Genomic DNA, 20,969 nt, shown 5'->3' on the forward strand with positions numbered 1-20,969 from the left:
CCTCACTGCTCCTGGACCCTGCGTTCCATCAATTTCCCCTGCCTCCACCACCCCACCCCTGGCTCTTTGCAAGGCCTGCTCCGTCCTGCCTTCTGGTCTACCTTCTGCTGGGACCCAGGCTCTGCTGGAGCCTGCCCCTCCCCTGGTCCCCTCTGACCCTGGCTAAACCATGTGCCTTCCTTCAGCCCTGGACAGGAGGGGCATGTGGCTCACTGGGCAGCCGAGGTTTGACAACAGTCTCCGGGCTTAATCATCTGTGGGTTTCACTAGCAACACCCTCTGCACGCAGTCCAGACTGCAGGTGACTTTCACTATGTTCCAGTGATGGAAATGAGACCAGAGCTCCAAGCTTCTCGGCTGCTTGAAGGGCACCATCGTGGCCTACAGGGGTGCACTGGTGGGGGAGAAACCCCACCAGATGCACGAAGACTGGGGTCCATGTCTTTAAAAAGGTGTCATCGACCTGCCTTCCTCAGGCTAGCCACCTCATCAGCAGAGTCAGCTGGGGGCTAGAACTGAGCCATTTCACTCCCTGGTTACCCAGACCAGGCCCCTCGGGCTGTCTTAACCATCTCCACTCAGTCATACAGCTGTGTACCAGTCTGAGGCTGACTGGGAAGACTACTTCAGTCTTTTAAAAAAAATGAGAAATTTAATTCAGGGTAATGTTTGCAAAGGGGAACAGAGATGCCACAGGAATGATGGTGTTACCCAGGTATTAATTAAATCACAGCCGGAAGCCACCTGCCTTGGTCAAAGGTCACCTGGGGAAGCCAGGGCCACAGGCTGGAGGAGCTGCCAGAAGGAGGCTGCAGAAACAAGGCCATTGCCAGGAAAGCTGCCTGAGGCTCAGGGAGAGAGGATGGCACTTGGCTTCACCCTTCCCATCTCCTGCCAGAGCCCCAAAGGGCAGCCAGCACTGGTCAGCCCTAGGATGCTGAGTCCAGCAGGGGGAGGGGTGGGTCTGAGAGCAAAGGCCCAGGATCCAGACATGCCTAGGGTCCTGGGGATTGGATCCCTCCTGCATCCAGCCCTAGGCAGCTGGGCCGTGGGTGTCAGGGAGCCCGTGCCTCTGCCCCTGAGCCTGCCAACATGGCTGGGAGGCTGCCAGCTCCCAAGATGCTAACTGGAAGCTGTGTGATATCCGGCTTTACACGTGGGGGTGGGGATCAGGGGGAACTCGGCTTTATACGTGGGGGTGAGGATCAGGGGGAACTCAAGACGGAGATTGCAAAGCACACAGAGCAACTGTTGTGGGAGGCATGTGGACGATGGGGTGACATGGAGCCAACACACCAGCCACCCCAACACTCTCTGCACAGAGGCAGGGCTGGAGCAGACCTCCCCATAAATGGTGGCTTCAAGCACCTAGCTACGAGAAGTTCAAACCTTGGGCTGTTCTACCCAGCAAGTCTACTGCGGTAATTTGTCCTACAGACGCACTTGCAGTGACGGGAAGGGTGTCTGCTCACAGATATTTATTGTTTGCAGCAGCCAAAGACTGTTGTCACCTGACATGGATCCACAGAGGCTTAGAGAAATCCCGGGGTTGAGGGTGGGGGAAGGGGGGTACCCAGTGGTGAAAATGAATGAGGCAGGTCCGCATAGACAGAGATGAAGCAGTCGCCAGGATGTACTGATACGTCTCTCAAAAGCACAGAATGGTTTTTACAGCACACAACTCTGTGTTTAAGGAGCAGAGGGTGACACGGAGACTGTCTCTGAGGTGAGAGAGTCAGCCCTGCTCTGGGCAGGGGGCTGGGAGACACGAGAAGGGATGGGGCCCACATGTTCAGCTCCACCTTCTGTGTTATTTACTGCATTTTCCCAAGTAGTGCAGCATCTTTACAGCAAGCATAGCCTGAGAAATTGGCCCTGGCGTTGTCTCAGTCCTGCAAGGAGCCCTCGGGCTCCTGCAGGGCCCCTCACCCCTGACATGGGGGGAGGTAACTTCTCCAAGAGGGTCCCCTTTCCCATCACCATGTGGTGATCCATCATGTTTATGACAAAAAATGCAGAGTGCACCCAATCTGGGTCAGAATGCACTTCAGTCCCCAGCTCAGTCCTCCAGCCCAGAGCTGACCACCTTGAATGGCTACAGAACCCTTGGGCTCTCTGCCCTGCGTTCTGTCTCTCCCTCCTGTTGGCCTCCTTCTGGCAGGTGGGCTGCACAGCAGTCTTTTTACCTCCAGATGGAGATGCCCCTGGCTCCACCCTGACTCCACCCCTGCATCCTCCCTCCTGGCAGCTACCCTCACCGCCCCTTCCCCGAAGGAAGCAAGCTCTCCCTCCTGAAGGGGGTTCAGAGACAGGAGCCCTTGGGATCCCACCGTCAGCTCCCCCTGAGCAGAGGTTTCTCAGAAGAGTCTAGGATAAATAAAGCAATAGCTGCTTTTCCTCTAAGGTAGTAGCCTGGGTCTGGTTGAAGGACAGGAGGATAATTAAATTTGCCAGGAGGGGATGCTGAGCCCACAGCAAGGCACTGTCCCTAGGACAGCAGGGTCAGGTTCATGGACAAGCTGAGCTCCCCAAACATCTGATTCCTCCTCCTGCAACTCTTTCCCAGGTGGGCCCAGTGCCTGCATGCCTGGGGTTCTAGCGGGGAGAGAAGGATGACAGGCAGTGGCCCAGCCCCAGAGCTCAGCCAACGTGCCCACCAGAGAGGCAGCAAGGAAAGGGCCCTGGGAGCCCTGGAGGGAGGCAGGAGGGAGAGAAATGGGAGGGGGAGAGGACGAGAAGGGAGAGAGATGGGAGAGGCAGGGGAGGGGGAAGGGAGGAGGGAGAAGGGAGGCACTCTCTGCAGTCCCCAGTGCCCAGCTCAGCACCATCACAGGCTCTCAGGCTCCATGGAGGTGCAGGGTCAGAAGAGGAAGTTCCTGGTCCACACACAGCCTGAAGGCCTTGGCTGGTGAATCAGCAAAAGGGAGAGAGCAGGTGGGCTTCCCTGGTGGTGCAGATGGTCAAGAATCTGCCTGCAATGCAGGAGACCTGGGTTCGATCCTCGGTTTGGAAGATGCCCCAGAGAAGGGAATGGCGATCCACTCCAGTATTCTTGCCCAGAGAATCCCAAGAACAGAGGAGCCTGGTGGGCTACAGTTCATGGGGTTTCAAAGACTCGGACACAACCGAGCAAATAACACACACGCACAGAGGGCAGGTGTGCAAGTCAGAGCCCAGAGGACGAGCCAGGACCCAGTGGGAGCCTGTCAGCTCCCCCTTTTGCTACATAACAGACCAGGGAACTGAGGAGTGATGTAGGGAGACTTTCTGGATCCATAAGAGAAAGGCATTTAGGACAGCCCCCTTCTGTGGAAACCCACAGGGTGAGGCGTTACACCCTGGGAGAGAAAAGGGCAAAACAAGAGACTTTTCAGCTCCCTCCTCCCACAGGACTCCCATTAACAGGGAAATAGTAGTCCCGACTCTGCCCAGAGCACAGGACCCTACTGTCCTTTCAAAGAATGAAAGGAGAAGGACGACGCTGGGACACATGCTCTGACACTGCCATGTAGGGAGGTCTGGGGTCCCCAGGCTCAGGGGACCCCAGTCCCCTGCCTACTCCTGTCTGACATGGCTCCACTGGCCACATCCCAGGTGGGTGCCGCTGCTGACATCACTGCAGTCTCGGTCAGCCTGAGTGCCTGGGGCTGGGTGCTCATAGCTCAGTACTCATGACTCAGTGCTTGGAGCTCAGTACTTGGGCTGGGTGCTCTAACTCAGTACTAACAACTGGGTGCTTGGAGTTCAGTTCTCAGGGCTGAGATGCATCTGACTCCCTACTACAACTCCACAAGGAGAGGGTCCCCACTCATGTCACAGGCAGGTAAGCTGAGGTTCAGAGAAGGCACTTGCCCAAAGCCATGCAGAGTGTTAGGGGATGGACCAAGCATTCAACTGACCAAGAGACAGAATGGGGCCACTGCTTAGGGATAGAGCTGTATACAGTAGGTACTCATCAGAGTAAGTGATGTGCACCCTTGGAGACATCATCCTGATGGTGAACTGAGCCCTCTGCCAGCACCAACTAAATCCTGGCCCAGTCTGTCTCTGATACACCCACCAGGACCACAAATACAGCTCAGAGAGGGGCCAGTTCACTAGCCCCAGGGCTGCCTTGTAATTAGGTTCCACCCCACACCCACCCCGTGCCCTCCCTGGCAGCCAGAGCTGGGGGCATGGCCTCAGGTGGCTGCAGCCCAGGCGATCCTCTAACCACTGGCCCCGAGTTGACATGGGCCCTGAGAGGTGGGGGAGGGACTCTGGTGAAAGCAGGTGCCCCCCCCCCACCACTGCAGCTCCAGGCTCAGGAAGGCGTGGTGTGCCCTAGCCATGGCCTTCCTTTCCCACCAGTGGCTAGATTTAGAAATGCCCAGAAAAACCTGGAGTTTGCTTCAGGACATGGACTCCTCTGAGTCAGAGACCACAAACACCATTGCCCTCAGAGAGGCAGCTTATATAAATTCATGAGGCCATCTGGGAGCTTGCATACATAATAAACAAGCAAGACTATTCTTCCAAAAAGAAACATCTTTATCTGCATTTCTTTTCCCAAAGTTCCTCTTAGTGGATATGTCATTTCTCTTCCCTAGAAAAGAATAAGCAGCATTTTGCTGCCTTCCTAAAAGCACAATGCGAACATGATGATGAATGGCCCCTCGTGAGGAAGGCGATAGGGAGTGGTGGGGGCTGTGGAGAACTGCAGTGCAGACCCCTGCCTGCAGGGGCCATGGCTGCTTGCTCAGGAGTGGAAGCTCTCTATGGTCAGATCTTTTTTTCCTTTTTTTAAAAAAGAAAACCAGAAATCCAAAATTTTAGATAACAGCTGAATTTTGAAGTATCGACAAATGACAAAAAGGCCGTCATTAAAAAGTCTACAAATAACAAATGCTGGAGAGGATGTGGAGAAAAGGGAACCCTCCTACAGTGTTTTTGGGAATGTAAATTGGTAGAGCCATTATGAAGAACAGTATGAAGATTACTCAAAACACAAAAAATAGAGCTACCATACGATCTAGCGATCCCACTCTTGGGCATATATCTGGAGAAAACTATAATTCAAAAAGGTACATGCACCCCTAAGTTCACTGCAGCGCTATTTCCAACAGCCAAGACAAATCAGTTCAGCTCAGTTCACTCAGTCGTGTCCAACTCTTTGCGACCCCGTGAACCGCAGCACGCCAGGCCTGCCTGTCCATCACCAACTCCCGGGGTTCACCCAAACTCACGTCTGTTGAGCCATCCAACCATCTCATCCTCTGTCATCCCCTTCTCCTCCTGCCCTCAATCTTTCCCAGTGTCAGGGTCTTTCAGACAAAGACAAATATCATGTGATATCACTTATATGAGGAACCTAAAATATGATACAAAAGAACTTATCTATGCAACAGAAACAGACTCACAGACATAGAGAATAGATTTGTGGTTGCCAAGGGAGAAGGGAGCTGGGGGAGGGAAGGACTGCAAGTTTGGGGTTAGCAGATCAAACAGTTGTATACAGGATGGATAAACAACAAGGGCCACTGTATCGCACAGGGAAATATATTCACTATTCTGTGATAAACCATAATGAAAGCAAATAGGTATATATGCATAACTGAGTCACTTTGCTGTACAGTAGAAATTAATACAATATTGTAAATCAACTATACGTCAATAAAATAATTTTTTAAAAAAAGAAATATTGACAAATGGGGGGCTTCCCTGATGGCTCAGACAGTAAAGAATCTGCCTGCAATGCAAGAGACCTGGGTTCGATCCCTGAGTCAGGAAGATCCCTTGGAGAAGGGAATGGCAACCCACTCTAGTATTCTTGCTTGGATAACCCCATGGACAGAGGAGCCTGGCGGGCCACATTCCATGGGATGGCAAAGAGTTGGACGTGACTGAGCAACTAACACTTTCACTTTCATGGACAAAAGGGCTAACCAAAACAGGTCTACGGGCCAAGTCAGCCTGCAGACCACAGGCTGTGACCCTGTCTTAGGGAACTGCTCCTTCCCCAGGCTACCTGGCTGACGGGAACATGAGGGGGCCCCTGGGGTCCAGCTCTCCCAGGGGCACCTGTCCTGGCACAGAGCTCCTGCCCCCACCAGGATAGATGCCCACACTCAGGCTGCTCTGAAAGAGCCCACGAGGGAGCCAGGGGCCAGCACCCTGGAGAAAGTCTGAGCTGTGCTGCGTGGGCCTCCAGTGCTCCTGCCAGTTCTGGGCTGTGCTCACCACCACCTCACCTTGGGCATTACCAGGTTCAGCCATCACCATGACTGTCTGTCATAGCACAGCTTTCCCACATTAGACAGCAAGCCTATGCTCTGAAATGCAAGCCTCGGGTGGGGATCCCAGACACAGGAAGGACTGAATTCCCCCTAAGGCAAGAGATACCTTCAGCCTTTGTTCCAGAGTCTCTCTGTTCTCACCTCCTCCAAATTCTGCCTGTTCTGATTTCCCTGCCTATAAATTCCATGCATAAGTCTGACACTGCGGTTACTGTCGCTTCAACAAGAAACCCACCTGCCCCTATCCCCGGATCCTGCCTGGACCAGCCCACCTGAGCAGCCCGACAGTGGGAGCCTCTGTTCCTCGGTCCCCGGTGCCCCCTGCTGGTCAATCCTTGGAGATGAGGGAGGTTCTAGCATCTGTGCACCTGCAGTCCCTGTGCCTGGGAATCAGGGTTACAGACTAACCCCACATGCACTCAGCATTCCAGTGTCCAGCAAGAACACTCTGTGTTTCCCTAAGCTCCTCTCCCGGGTGGAACTGACTCCCTCATCCACGCACTTGTTCAGCCACATGGCACTGGGAGTCAGGAAGAGCCCTCAATGATATGCTCTCGGTCTTTGGCAACTGCTTCTCCAAGCTGTGAATCGTTACTCACTCATTTGGGATCATTCCACACAAGTGCATCAGTGGGAATGTATCACACAGGCCGGGGTTCAGCCCAGTCTCTCTTGACTCTTATTTGACTCACTCTGGGAGGAAAGGTCTTCCAAGAGCCAACCACCAAGGAGGAAGCCGGGTGGGAGAGGAGCCAGAAGAGACAGACAGAGAGAAGGGCTGACAGGTGGATGTAAGCTCAGAAGAGAGAACCTGTCCAAGACCCTGAGACCTGGGCCAGGAGGCAGAGCTTAGGAAGATTCAGCCTCAACATCAGGAAAATAAAAGCATCTGTGCTGTTTTTACTAATTCTCCAAAAGCACCACGGATCTGGCATCTACTTGTGATAACTGCCTTGTTTTTTTTTAAATGTTCATGAAAATGTTCATTTTTAGCATGGATAATTTTAAACCATTTTCAAATCGACCTTTCCTGGCAATGAGTAGATATGATTTGCTTCCATGAAGACACCCACAGGCTGTCTAAATCTGGCATCGCCGCTGAGTAGGGATGGATCTGTAATCACAGATGCTCTGTGACCCCGGTTTCTTAGTTTCCTGGACCAAGCTCCTCCCTTCCATCCTCTCCCACCCACAGGCACAAACACAACTTCCTGCTGAGTGTTGGGAGCCCCTGCCCGCTCCCACTGCTCTGCAGACCTACCCACATCATACAGGAAATCAGATTTAGTCCTTGGTATTTTAAGGATCAGGGTTTCCCAGGTGGCGCTAGTGGTAAAGAATCTGCCTCCCAATGCAAGAGACACAAGAGATGCGGCTTCAATCCCTGGCTGGGGAAGATCCCCTGGAGGAGGGCATGGCAACCCACTCCAGTATTCTTGCCTGGAGAATCCCATGGACAGAGGAGACTGGTGGGCCACAGCCCATGGGATCGCAGAGTCTGACATGACTGAAGTGACTTAGCACACACACACCCATGTAAAGGATGCAGAGGAGGAAGCTCTGCTTGTGGGCCATCCATGGGCATGGCCACCAGCCTAAGCTTTGGGGTTGGAGAGCAGAGCTCAGTTCCAGACTCTGTCCCCAGGTGACCTCAGGCAAGTCCCCAAGCCCTCATCTGTGATGGTGATGGTGACAGTCCCCCACCCCCCACCCACATGGCAAGGCCCGAAGGAGGCAACAGACCCCAAGCAGTCCTGTCTTTACTGTCATCAGCAGGCACCCAGCTCTGTGACCCACCCTGGGACCACAGCTGCCTCCAAGGACTCCAGAACTGCCCTTGTCAGGGGAGCACCCTGAAGACCCCCCTGTGGGCAGAACACTAGCCCTGCTGACCCTGGGTCTGCCCTGCCTGCGGCTCACTGTCTTCTTTGTTTCCTGTGTCCCTGGAACTCCTCTCCCCAAAGGCAGTCTCACTAGCTTCCTCTGCACCTAATTTCCTGGCGGGGATCTGTCCGACTCCCTCCCTTCAGACCCCAACCAAGATCACCCAAGATCACCCGTCTCTAGTGAGCACACACTTGGAATCAGACTAACCCTAACCCGCCCTTCTTATCTGTAATGATTGGCCTGGCCATTTTCACAGGACGTGAGCACAAGCTTGACCTGACTTTTACAGAGGAGATGGCTGCACCCAGGGTCTATTCAGAGAGCGGTCTGGAGCCAGTAGAGCCTGAGCACTACTCAGGCCCCACCCGGACCTGTGGAGCCTAGGTCAGCATCTTCACAAGACCCAGTGGTCCCTGAGCACGTGCAGTTCAGGCTGCTGGTCTGTGGGCATCGGACTGGGCCAGGCTACGGATACACCTCTGACACGTGGCCTAGAAAGGATAATTAACGACACATCTAAACAATCGAGAGATTTTGCACAAAACTAATCTCCAGTTTGACTCAATCAGAGAAGGGGCAGCAGCATCTGCATCCGCAGTGGCTGCCCGGTCAGCTGGGTGAGGGGTCTCAATTCACCTTGCCCCCACCCTCCATGACGGCCCCCACTCGCACCACTCTCAGCCCCCCAGACATTCAGGTCTGAAGTCCCCGGCACCTTTCCTGGGAGCTGCACCAGCCCCTGGCCACTTCTGCTCAAGCCTTTGCATCTGCTGCTCCCTTCTCTCACGTCTGCATGGTTCTTCCCTCACTCCCCTGGGGTGTCTACCCATCACCCCCAGCTCAGGAGGCCCTGCGGGGACACCTCTGTCTTCCCACCTTACCCTACCATGACTGCCTTCACATGCTGTGTCTCCATCCCCGCTCAAGATCTTGAGCACTGAACTTTCCAGAATAAGGCAAAACCTAGGGGTCACCTGGAACTCAGCAATTCACTGATGAATGGATGGACGACAGGCCGGGCCACCCCGCCCTCTGGGCCTCACTTTCTCCACTTGTCAAGGAAGAGGGCTTGGCCACAGGACCACATAGGTTCTGCATCGAGGCAGCACAGTGCCTCTTCCAGGGACTAAAGAGAGTGGCTGGATCTTCCCCATGACACCAGAGGGAGGCTGAGTGAGCCATGAGGGCCAAGGCCCTGGCAGGAGGGAGGACAAAGGGGCCGGTGTGGAGGACAGAGGGGAGGACTGAGCCTCTTGGAGGCCGTGCTCCTCATTTCTGGAGCCTGATGTGCTAAGAGACACGAGTGGGAGCAGAACCTGTGGACCAGGACAAGCAAGGGAGGCAGAGAAAGGAGCCAAGTGGATGGACGGCTAGAATGGGTCCCCCTCTTGCAGTCAAAGTAGCTGATGCTTGGGTCCTGCAAATAGGGACTTACCCTCTCCACTTCAAGGCACTCTTGCTGTCTTATTTCATTTTTCTTTAAATCACTAGCAGTTGCCCCCGGCTGGTCTCCCCAGCTACCATTGGTTCCCAACCCAGCATGCTCCCTGATTTAGGATCAAAGAACTGCAGGTCAACAAGAGAAAGGGTTTTGACTGAACACACGGGAAGGATGGAAACGGAAATGGAGGAGCACCGATCAACTCATCCCTAAATGTCACACCTTTAAAAAAACATTCCCACTGGGAGTGTTTGGGGCTCATACCTGCCTGGACAAAGACTCACCACGAAGGGTGCTGGGCGGAGAGGTGGGCTCATGCCCCTCAGGCCTATGATAGAACCATCTGCTCTGAACCTCTAAAAACTCACTACCCAAAGGACCCAGACACGTCAGACCTGGGCTTCATTTCATGCATCATCAGGATTTCCAGGCAAAACCCAGAGGCTCTTGGCGACTCTGTCTCATGGGGTTGCTGAAAAGTCTGCTTACCCAACTCTCACTTGATGCTTCATCACAAGACCAAAGGGGGTCGTCTGTCCAGATAGACAGCATCGGGCATGTACACGCGTGGACTGTGTAGGGGGTGTCGGGCCCCCCCACGTCCCCCGGAAGTCCTCTCTGGAGTCTCCATAAGTAATTCACAGTCTGCTTGGAAAACCCGTGATGTGCTTTGCAAACAGAAAGATCCCCATGCTCACTGCCCTCCCTCCATATACACCAACCTCATCTATTCCTGCCTCCTGTCCTCTGCACTTGCTGGTTCTTAACCCGGAATATTCCTCTCCCAGGCCTTCTAGAGATGAGCCTCTTCTGGCCATTCAATTGTCACTTCCTCGGAGACACCTGCCTCCTCCCCACCACCTCCCTCCTCCCTGCCTGCCATCTCTTCCATCCTTCTCCCCAAGGGTCTTCCTAAACTTATTGCTCTTTGAAATTACCTATTTAGTTGCTAATTTGTTTATGATCTGTCTTTCCCACTAGAATATAAACTACTCCAAAGCAGAAACACACGGCTTTTCTTGTTTACAAATGAAACTCCAGGCTTGACATCTTAGGTCCCTGATGGGTATTTGTCGAATGATGGTGGATGAGATTTCGATCCTTAGGTAAACACCGCTTGCAGCCTGGGTGTTGCTATAGAAATCTCTCCTTCCCTAACAAAACTGATACAATCGTGGGCTTATCAAATATTTGCTGACACCCAATATATGCAGCACCTGGACTACAAAACCTCAGGAGAAGAGAGTCTGTTCATAAACAGACAGACCCAAGAATGGATGTGCCCCGAGAGAATGGGTCCCCGTTAACTGGAGGTGGATTTGCCGGAGTGCCTCCCAGGGAAGGTCATATGGCCAAAGAGACTCACCCAGTGCTGGCATCTCACTTCCCAGCAGGGTTCAGCTCTGCTGACGAAGGAGGAGGAAGAGGTCCCTACCCAGCTCTTGCCTCACTATTCTGAGAACTCTGTCCCAGCATCACCCAAAATCTTCAAAAGGAGCCAGAAATTCAGAGTCATAAATAAAATTTTTCAATTTCCAAAACACAGTATGGGATGAAACCAAACTTGTCTCTAGGTGCCTGGCCTGCTCTGCTTCTTAGGAGATCCCAGGAGGCATCCCATCACCTCGCTGCTCTCCCGCCCCCACCAGGAAAACTCAATTTCCTTTGGGGCCCTAAGAAGCCAAGGAAGCCATCATGCACAGGGACCCACTGTGGCTCAGAGAATCCCATGCCAGGGCATTTGCATTTTCGTTTTGCCTTGTCAACAGCAGAAATTTATTTCTCACAGTTCTGGAGGCTGGAAGTCTGAGATCAGAGTGCCAACACAGTCAGGTTCTGGTGAGGGCCCACAGACTGGACTGCCAAGCTCTCTCTGTGTTCTCACATGGTGGAAGGGGGCAAAAGAGCTTTCTTGGGTGTCTTTCATAAGGGGACTAATCCTGTTCATGACCATCACATTAAGTATTAGGATTCCAATGTGTGAGTTTTAGGGGGACACAAAGTTCATGCCATATCATTATCATTGTTGTAATTATTCCATCTATGACTATATAAGATTTTATCTAGTATAGAGTTGGTGGACATTTGGATGATTTCCAGATCTGAGTTATAAGTAAAGAAGCTACGAACACTTCTGCACATAACTTTTGTCATTTCTTCATTCCTGTCTGTAGAATTGCTCTATCACAGGGCAAGAAATACTTTTAGTAAGTCTAAGGTTTGGCCCACCTAACATCTGTCTTGTTCTTATATAAACACAAGTGTGGGGGACGGAAATGGGGGGAGGGTAGGTAGGGAGAGGCAGTTTGAGATAATATTCTTTTTAATTAATTAATTGTATTACTTTTGGTTGCAGTGGAGCTTTGTTGCTGCTCAAGCGCTTCCTCTAGTTGCGGCAAGTGCGCTTCTCACTGAGCTGGCTTCCCTCGTTATGGACCGTGGGATCCGGACAGCCTGCGTCAGCAGTTGGTGCACGCCGGCTCGTATTTGTGGCTCCCTGGCGCTAGAGCGCAGGCGCAGTAGTTGTGGCCCACAGGCTGAGTCGCTCTGCAGCATGTGGCATCTTCCCAGGGATCAGACATATGGACCAGGGATCAAACCTGTGCCTCCTGCATTGGCAAGCAGACTCTTATCCACTGTACCACCAGGGAAGTCCTGAGATAATATTTTTTAGTAGATTTTAAGCTCTGACATACTTTAAGGTATCTGGAAGGCCAGGCTGAAGATTCCTGTTTTTGCAAAACTATCCATGATTATCAACGCCCTTCGTTTTTACTTCAAAATCTCTGTATCTTCTTAACAGAGTCTTTCAAAAAGGAGACGTTTTTAATTATGCTGAGGTCTAATTCATCAATTCTTCCCTTTTTTTGGAATTAAATCTAAGAATTCTTCAACCAGGTCTAGGTCCTAAAGACTTCTATTTTTTTTTTTTCTAAAAGTTCTATAGTTTCACATTTTATACTTGTCTGTGGTCTCTTTCAAATTAATGTTTGTATAAACTGGGAGGTTTGGTTGAGGTTCATTCTTTTGTATAGGAACATACATCCTTTTGTCTATGGATGCTCCCACAACATTTGTTGAAAAGACTATTCTTTCTCAGAGAAATTGAATTGCTTTTACCACTTTGTTAATGTAATGTATACAGAAGTAGAAAAATAATGTTGTACATGAAACATATAATGTTATAAACCAATGTTACCTCAAAAAAAAAAAAAAAAGGCAAGCAGCAAAAAGGATAGCAACAATAACAAAAAATTAGTTGGGGAGAAAATATTTGTAAATCACTTATTCAACAAAGGACTTGTAGTTGGACTGAATAAAGAACTATCAATATTGTGAGAAAAAAAAAACTGTCTACATTAACAGAATTAAGGGGCGAAAAGCCACATGTTTTCAGTTGATGCTGAAAAAGTATTTGACAAAATTTAGTACCCTTTCATGATAAAAAGCAGTCAGCAAACTAGGTGAATGGTTAAATAAACTGTGGTACATTTATACCATGGAATCAGTTCATTCTACTCAGCAATTTTGAAAAATGAACTACTGATACAATTGGAATGGACTCCAAGTGTATTATGCAGAGCAAAGAAGTCAATCTGCTATATATTGTCTTATTCCATTTATATAGCATTCTTGAAGTAACAAAATTCGAGACAGAGAATAGATTAGTGGTTGCCAGGGGTTTGGGATGGAAGATGGGGAAATTAGAGGGGTTGCCCAAGGGAGCCTTTGTTGATGGAACAATTCTATATTTTGGTTGGACAGGTACACGAAACTACACACGATAAGACTGCCATATAGAGAACTAGAGAAGTCTGAATAAACTCTATGGGTTGTACCAATGTCAATTTCCAATTTTGTTATTGGGCTATACTTAGGGCATCTGCATTTTTAAAGGCCATTTTTCTCTCCTGTTAAAAGCTATGCTTGCCTTGAACCAAAGAAATTAATCTCCAGTCCTTAATGCTGACCAAGCCAAACAGGTAATAAAGATGAAATATTCTGAAGCAGAGAAACCCAGCCAGGAGGGGCCTCTCCCATCCTTAACGTGAGGGTAGACATCTTGGCCCTCTTTGGAGAGGAGGACCCAGGAGTCAGCTGGGAATCCCCTCCCCCACCTCAGGACTCACTCCTACTGGAGCTGGAAGTCAGGTCCCTTAGAAACAGGTCCGAAGCCCAAGGTTTCCTATGTCATGGCAGAAATGCTCAGAGAACATGGTGTGGCCACCCTGGACATACATGCTCCTGCATGTCACCACTGGCAACACCTTCTCTGGACATCCAGGCACACTGCTTATAGTTGAGGACCATGCTCTGCTGGATCCCATGGCACAGGAAGGGTTTCAACACCCAGTGATCCAAAGGCAGAAAATGCTGCAATGACCACCTCCCAAGCTGCACATGAATCCTCGAGAGGGACCCAGAGTCTGCACAGATGTTGCCCAAGTAAACCTAGAGCAAAGGGGGTTTCATCAAAGAACTGGAGCTTCGCAGATGTCCCCAACCACTTGGCTTCCCTTCCCATCTGCCCTGCTGCAACCGAAACCCCTAGGCACTGATGACGAAGACGTGCACCCGGCCTCCACTGTGGGCTGATGGAGAAAGGGCGCCTCCTCGCAGCCCAGGAGCCCCTCCCTGCCTGGCGCTTACCTCCAGCGGGACCACCTGCATCAGGATAGCAAAGTTGGTGAGGTGCGTGCAGCGGCAGACGGAGTAGCTGAGGTTCCCTTCCGTGAGCGCACAGCCCTGGTTCGACCAGATGCCTTCTCCGGAGCTGAGGACACAGACGGAAAGGTCAGCGGGAAGCAACCGCCCAGCCTTGCCTGAGGGGCTGAGAAACCGTTCTCACTCAACAGGCTGATGAGTCTTGTTGATCGGGCCACAAGGGAACAAGCACCTGTTTCCTTCTGGGAGGGGGAAGCTGTGTAGCCATGTTAGCACAATCACTTTGGAAAACACCTGGTCTGAGGTCCAATAAAAACGAAGTGTCTCTCGGCCACCTGAAGGTCTTCTTTGGAGAAATGTCTATGCAGGTCTTGCGCCATTTTTCGATCGAGTGTCTTTGTTTCTGTTACTGAGTGGTATGGACAGTCTGTATATTTTGGAAATTAACCCCTTGTCGGTCACATCATTTGCAAATACTTTCTCCTGTTCTGTGGTTGTCTTTTCTTTTTGTTTACGGTTTCCTTTGCTGGGCATGTACTCAAACAAAACTCTAATTTGAAAAGATATGTGCACCCCAATATTCACGGCAGCACTAGTTACAATAACCAAGACATGGAAGCAGCCTAGATGTCCACTGACAGATGAATGGATAAAGAAGATACGGTACATGTATACAGTGGAATATTACTCAGCCATGAAAAAGAATGAAATAATGCCATTTGCAGCAACATGGATGAGCCTAGAGATGACCACACTAAATAAGTCAGAAAGAGAAAGACAAATACCATAGATCACTTACATGTGGAATCTAAAATATGATACAAATTAACATATCTAAGAAACAAAAAGGACTCACAGACACAAAGCACAGACTTGTGGTTGCCAAGGGGGAGGGGAAGCGGAGGGAAGGGCTGGGAGTTTGGGATTAGCAGATGCAAACTATTATACATAAAATGGATAAACACGGTCCTACCATATAGCACAGGGAACTATATTCAATATCCTGTGATGAACCATAATGGAAAAGAATATGAAACAGAATGGATATGTATATATAACTGAGTCACTTTGCTGTACAGAATAAATTAACACAACATTGTAAATCAACTATACTTCAGTAAAAATTTCATAAAAATGGAGTGTGTAGGTCCTGCAACCCAGCAACCCCAGCTAGAGAATTCTGAGCTATGTGCACAGGGACACATCTGGGATGTTTCCTGAATGACGGGTGATGCTAGAGAACACTTTAAAGTTACCTAATGTCCACCTCCCTGGTGGCTCAGACAGTAAAGAATCTGCCTGCGATACAAGAGACTCGGGTTTGATCCCTGGGTCAGGAAGATCCCCCGGAGAAGGGAATGGCTACCCAATCCAGTAATCTTGCCTGGAGAATCCCATGGACAGAGAGGCCTGGCAGGCTACAGTCCATGGGGTTGCAAAGAGTTGGACACAATTGAGCGACTAACACTTTCACACTAATGTCTACCTCAGGGACCTGGATAAGGCATGAACACTAGTAAAAAGCAACATGTATTCATACGGATAAAACACACAAACATAACATCCAATGTTGACTGCATAATAATGAAGCAAGGGCATGACGCAAAAGAAGATCAAATATTTTCTATGAATGTAACTACACACTATACATAAGTTATTCAGAAAACTCCCCACAGTGAGAGCAAAAGACTAGGATAAGATGTAAACATCTTTTACGTGTTTGCTTTTCTTTATAATGTTCTAATTCTTTAAACAATCACATTTTGACATATTACCTGCATCATGTCTTCAAGTACAAACCAAGACAAAAATTACTTGAAGCAAGGGTGCTCAAATGCTAACTGGGGTTCATTCTTGTGGTGAGAATATTAGCAATTACAATTTTCCTCTCTGTACCGCTGTATATTTTCAAATCCAAAAAAAAAAAAAAAAAGAGAGAGAGATGTTTAAATGGTTCTTCCCAGAAGCTGCAACTCTGAGTGATCAGCAAAGACAAATCTTTGCTTTGGCCAAGGGCAGGGGCCCTTGGGAAAAGGTTTTATAAAGCTGAAGCAGTTTAAAGGCTCTAGTTCCGCTTTGCTTTATGTTCAGTTTTCATGACAACATCAGCCGTGGATGAGGAATGCGGGCGTCCCAGAGGGTGGCGTATAAAGACAGTCCTGCCTGCTCCTGCTCACGCCCAGTGAATGAAACACACACGGGCAGCATCTTTATTTTCATCCCTGAGGCAGATGGTGTCCCTATGAAGATGCTGTGATTGTAACTCTGGGTGAGCCTTGGGCAGCACACAACTTAAGGGTGGGTGGGGTTGAAGGGGTCATCAGGCAGGGACTCGGGGTGGTGCTGAGCCTGATGACATGGGAACAGGGGCTTTGGAGGCGAGGTTCATGACAAGCAAGGTGGGGGCATTTAGCAGAGCCAGACAGCACAGCCAGGACCACTGGAACCGATCAGTTTAGGGCCGCCACCCCCCAATGAGATCAGAATAAAAGGGCCTTAGAGATGGGCAGGAACTCCCCCACCATGCCACCTGTTAGGGCTAACTGGCTCCCGTTCCTTGAGGAAAGCCAGAGACACCCGCTGCTGGGCTGTATGCGACCTCTGTCTACTGAATATATGAATGCCATACTTGAATTAGAGGGTGACCAGAAAACTAGCAGGCACAGAATTTGGGGAGCGCGATCACAGGGGTAGAAAGTGCACCTTGCACAGACGCCAAGAGTGACGATGAATTAAAAACCAACCATGAAAGTCACGTTTTCCCGAACGGAGCCACGAAGGCGTGACGATGTCTTCATTAGCCAGGGGACCTGAGCCCCGTGTGGTGTCACCTCTGCCTGCGTGTAAAGAGCTGCATCCGAGGGAGCCCGTGGAAACAAGAAGCCTCGCTCCCCAGTCTGTGCGTCAATAAATCTGCCATGGAAGCCAGGCCAAGCGATGTCAAATAACAGGAAAATATGCGTCTCACCCTGTGACCGAGGAAGTTGGCATCTGAGCAGAAAACCATTCACCCACATGCATAAATGGAATGTGTATATATAAATATGAAAATGCTTCATATTATGTGTATTCTGTAGATGTGGGCAGAACACACACAAGAAAGGATGGTGGAATAATGCAAGAAACATGAAACTAAACAACCATATGTTTCCTGGGAATGTAAATATAAGACATGCACAAGTTAGTGAAAGATACACACAAAAATCTGCCCTCTGTGTTACTGCAGGCTCTAGGAAAGGAGATCAGGATAAGATCTCGAAGTCCAACAGGACATGTGCTTTTCTAAATAATGTTTTATTTTTTAAAAGAATAATGCTTTAATATATTGCTGCTATCATTTGCTAAAGTGTAAGCTAGGAAAAAAATAACCTAGAATTCTAAGCTCAGTGAGACCATCTTTCAAAAATAAAAGTGCACATTCTCAGAAAAATAAGAATGGGACTTGCTGCCAGCAGACTCGCACTACAAGAGGAGTTATGGGAACATACCAGACAGAAAGTGTGTTCTACACAAAGTGATAAAATAGCTGGAGATTGAAAACATGAAGGGAAATTATTATGCTTTTAATATTTATTTTTATTTATTTATTTGACTGCTCTGGGTCTTAGTTGCTGCATTTGGGCTCTAGTTCTCTGACCAGGGATTGAACCTGTAGCCCCTGCATTGGGAGCTCAGAGTCTTAGCCCCTAGACCACCAAGGAAGTCCCCACAATGATCACTTTCTTAATTTTAATTGCCTTAGAGGACAACTAATTACCTAGAGTAACAATACTCCCAACATACTGTGCATTTATGACATCTGTAAAGATAAAATGTATAATAATGCTAATGCTAAGTCACTTCAGTCGTGTCCAACTCTTAGCGACCCCATGGACTGCAGCCTACCAGGCTCCTCCATCCGTGGATTTTCCAGGCAAGAGTACTGGAGTGGGGTGCCATTGCCTTCTCCGATGTATAATAAGAATAGTACTAATTATGGGCAAGAACAGCTATGAAACGATTGTTGTATTGTCTCTGAGTACATGTGAGGTGGTATAATATAATTCATCTGTGTTATGATGAATTAAAGATATATATTCTAAGCCCTCTAGGGCAACCTTACAAAAAAGTTAAAAGGAAGTATACACCAGGAATCAATAGCAGAGAAAAAATGGTATCAAAAATACACAGAAAAATCCAAATGGAGTAAGAAAAGGAGAATATAAGAAGCCAAAAAAATAAATAAATAAAAGTAGATCATGATCTGGTCGGGTGTGTGATCGAGCACGGACAGCCTGGCCATCTCCCTCACTCTTCTCTCCACTCCCTCCGTCCCCTCCTCTGCCCCCTCCTTGCCCAGGGACCCTCCCACGCAGACAGTACCTGAAGTCCAGAAAGGCGCAATACAGGAAGATTCGGTTGCTCTCATTGGTGGCCTCAGTGTACTGCCTTTGAGTCTGAAATGAGAGAGGATGGACACACCTCATGATACAGCCAGGAAGACAAGTTGCCAACACTGGTGGGAAAGCCAAATGCTCATGATACAGCCAGGAAGACAAACTGCCAACACTGGTGGGAGAGCCAAACGCTCGCGACCCCCAAGAGTCCAGGTTGTGGACACACAAAGCCCTTGACCTTCCACTGCAACCCTTGTGGACAGAGAAGGTGGGTCACCCAGCCCCATCTCTCACATGGCGCTCCTTTGTCCACAAATCAGGGCTCCTTTGCACTCAGGTCCTTTGCACTTGCTGGGTCCTTCTGCTAGAAAGCTGTTCCCCCAAGACAACCCTCCCTACCTTCAGGTCTCTCCTCAGGAGATCCACCTGCCCATTCAAATCAGTTTCAACCCACCCCTTCCTCTTACTGCATTTTTCATAGTACTGATCACGCAGAATGTTGCATATTTACTTACTTCCTTGTCTGCTAGCTTCCTCTCTAGAACCTGCACACAGAGAACCTGTGGCATCTCGTTTCCTCATATCCCCTGTGCCTACCCTAGTGTCTGGCACACAGCACGTGCTTACTAAATACTTATTGAACCAATGAACAAGTGAACAGATCCATCAACAGCCCTGTTACTAGGATTCTCACTCCCCTAAGAGAGAAAGTCTTGTTCCCAGGTTACTCCTGGATGCCAACTCGGGGTATCTGGTATCAGCTGCTCTGCCCTCAGCAACACACAGAGGTTTCTCCAAGAATCTTGCCAGGGAGCTCAGGAAGCCAGCAGCTCCATAGGAAACCAGAATAAACGGTATCTAATCAATTCCCAGTCGATAAATCAAGAACCAGAGATCAAATAGCCAACATCTGTTGGATCATAGAAAAAAAAACAAGAGAATCCCAGAAGAACATCTACTTCTGCTTCATTGACTACACTAAAGGCTTTGACTGTGTGGATCACAACAAACTGTGGAAAATTCCTCAAGAGATGGGAATACCAGACCACCTTACCTGCCTCCTGAGAAACCTGTCTGCAGGTCAAGAAGCAACAGTCAGAACCAGACATGAAACAACAGACTGGTTCAAAATTTTTTAAAGAGTACATCATGGCTGTATACTGTCATGCTGTTTATTTAACTTATATGCAGAGTACATCATGTGAAATACTGGGCTGGATAAAGCACAAGCTGGAATCAAGATGGCTGGGAGAAATATCAATAACTTCAGATATGCAGATGACACCACTCTTATGGCAGAAAGTGAAGAGGGACTAAAGAGCCTCTTGCTGAAAGTGAAAGAGGAGACTGAAAAAGCTGATTTAAAACTTAACATTCAAAAAACGAAGATCATGACATCTGGTCCCATGACTTCATGGCAAATAGATGGGGAAACAATGGAAACAGTGAGAGGCTTTATTTTCTTAGGCTCCAAAATCACTGAAGATGGTGATTGCAGCAATGAAATTAAAAGACACTTGCTTCTTGGAAGAAAAGCTATGACAAACCTAGACAGCACATTAAAAAGCTGAGACATTACTTTGCTAACAAAGGTCCATATAATCAAAGCTATGGTTTTTCCAGTAGTTATATATGGATGTGACAGTTGGACCATAAAGAAGGCTGAGCATCGAAGAACAGATATTTTTGAACCATGATGTTGGAGAAGACTCTTTAGAGCCCCTTGGATTGCAAGGAGATCCAACCAGTCAATTCTAAAGGAAATCAATCCTGAATATTCACTGGAAGGACTGATACTGAAGCTCTAAAGCTTTGGCCACCTGATGCAAAGAGCTGACTCATTAGAAAAGACCCTGATACTGGGAAAGACTGACAGCAAGAGGAGAAGGGGACAAAGAGGACAAGATGGTTGGATGGAATCACTGACTCAACAGACATGAGTTTGAGCAACCTCCAAGAGATGGTAAAGGACAGGGAAGCCTAGAATGCTGCAGTCCATGAGGCTGCAAAGAGTTGGACACGACTGACTGAATAACAACAACAAAGTGAATATAACAAAAAAGAGACAGACTCACAGATATAGAGAACAAGTTTAGTGGTTACCAGCGGGTAGAGGAAAGGGAGGAGGGGCGATTGGCTTAAAACCGAACATTCAAAAAACTAAGATCACGGCATCCGGTCCCATCACTTCATGGCAAAAAGAAGGGTAAAAAGTGGAAGCAGATTTTATTTTCTAGGGCTCCAAAATCAGTGCAGACAATGATGATGACTGCAGCCATGAAATTAAAAGATGTTACTCCTTGGAAGGAAAGCTATGACAAACCT

The 20,969-nt window shown here is 48.9% G+C and overlaps 1 protein-coding gene across 2 annotated transcripts in view; it reads right to left on the reverse strand.

The window, feature by feature from the left end:
* The window catches only part of ADGRD1 (adhesion G protein-coupled receptor D1), a 176,696-nt gene that overhangs the window by 40,918 nt on the left and 114,809 nt on the right, over nucleotides 1-20,969 (reverse strand). For both annotated transcript variants that reach the window (XM_086347242.1, XM_086347243.1), the window contains 2 exons: nucleotides 18,631-18,704; nucleotides 14,254-14,377 (listed from right to left, as the gene is read on the reverse strand). In XM_086347242.1, coding sequence (XP_086203368.1) covers nucleotides 14,254-14,377; nucleotides 18,631-18,704 — 198 coding nt within the window. The remainder of the gene's footprint in view (nucleotides 1-14,253; nucleotides 14,378-18,630; nucleotides 18,705-20,969) is intronic.

The sequence above is a fragment of the Bos grunniens genome, chromosome 17, assembly GCF_055505025.1.
Source record: "Bos grunniens cultivar Pamir isolate PY7600 chromosome 17, Bosgru_T2T1.0, whole genome shotgun sequence".
In the NCBI taxonomy this organism is placed as follows: Eukaryota; Metazoa; Chordata; class Mammalia; order Artiodactyla; family Bovidae; genus Bos; species Bos grunniens.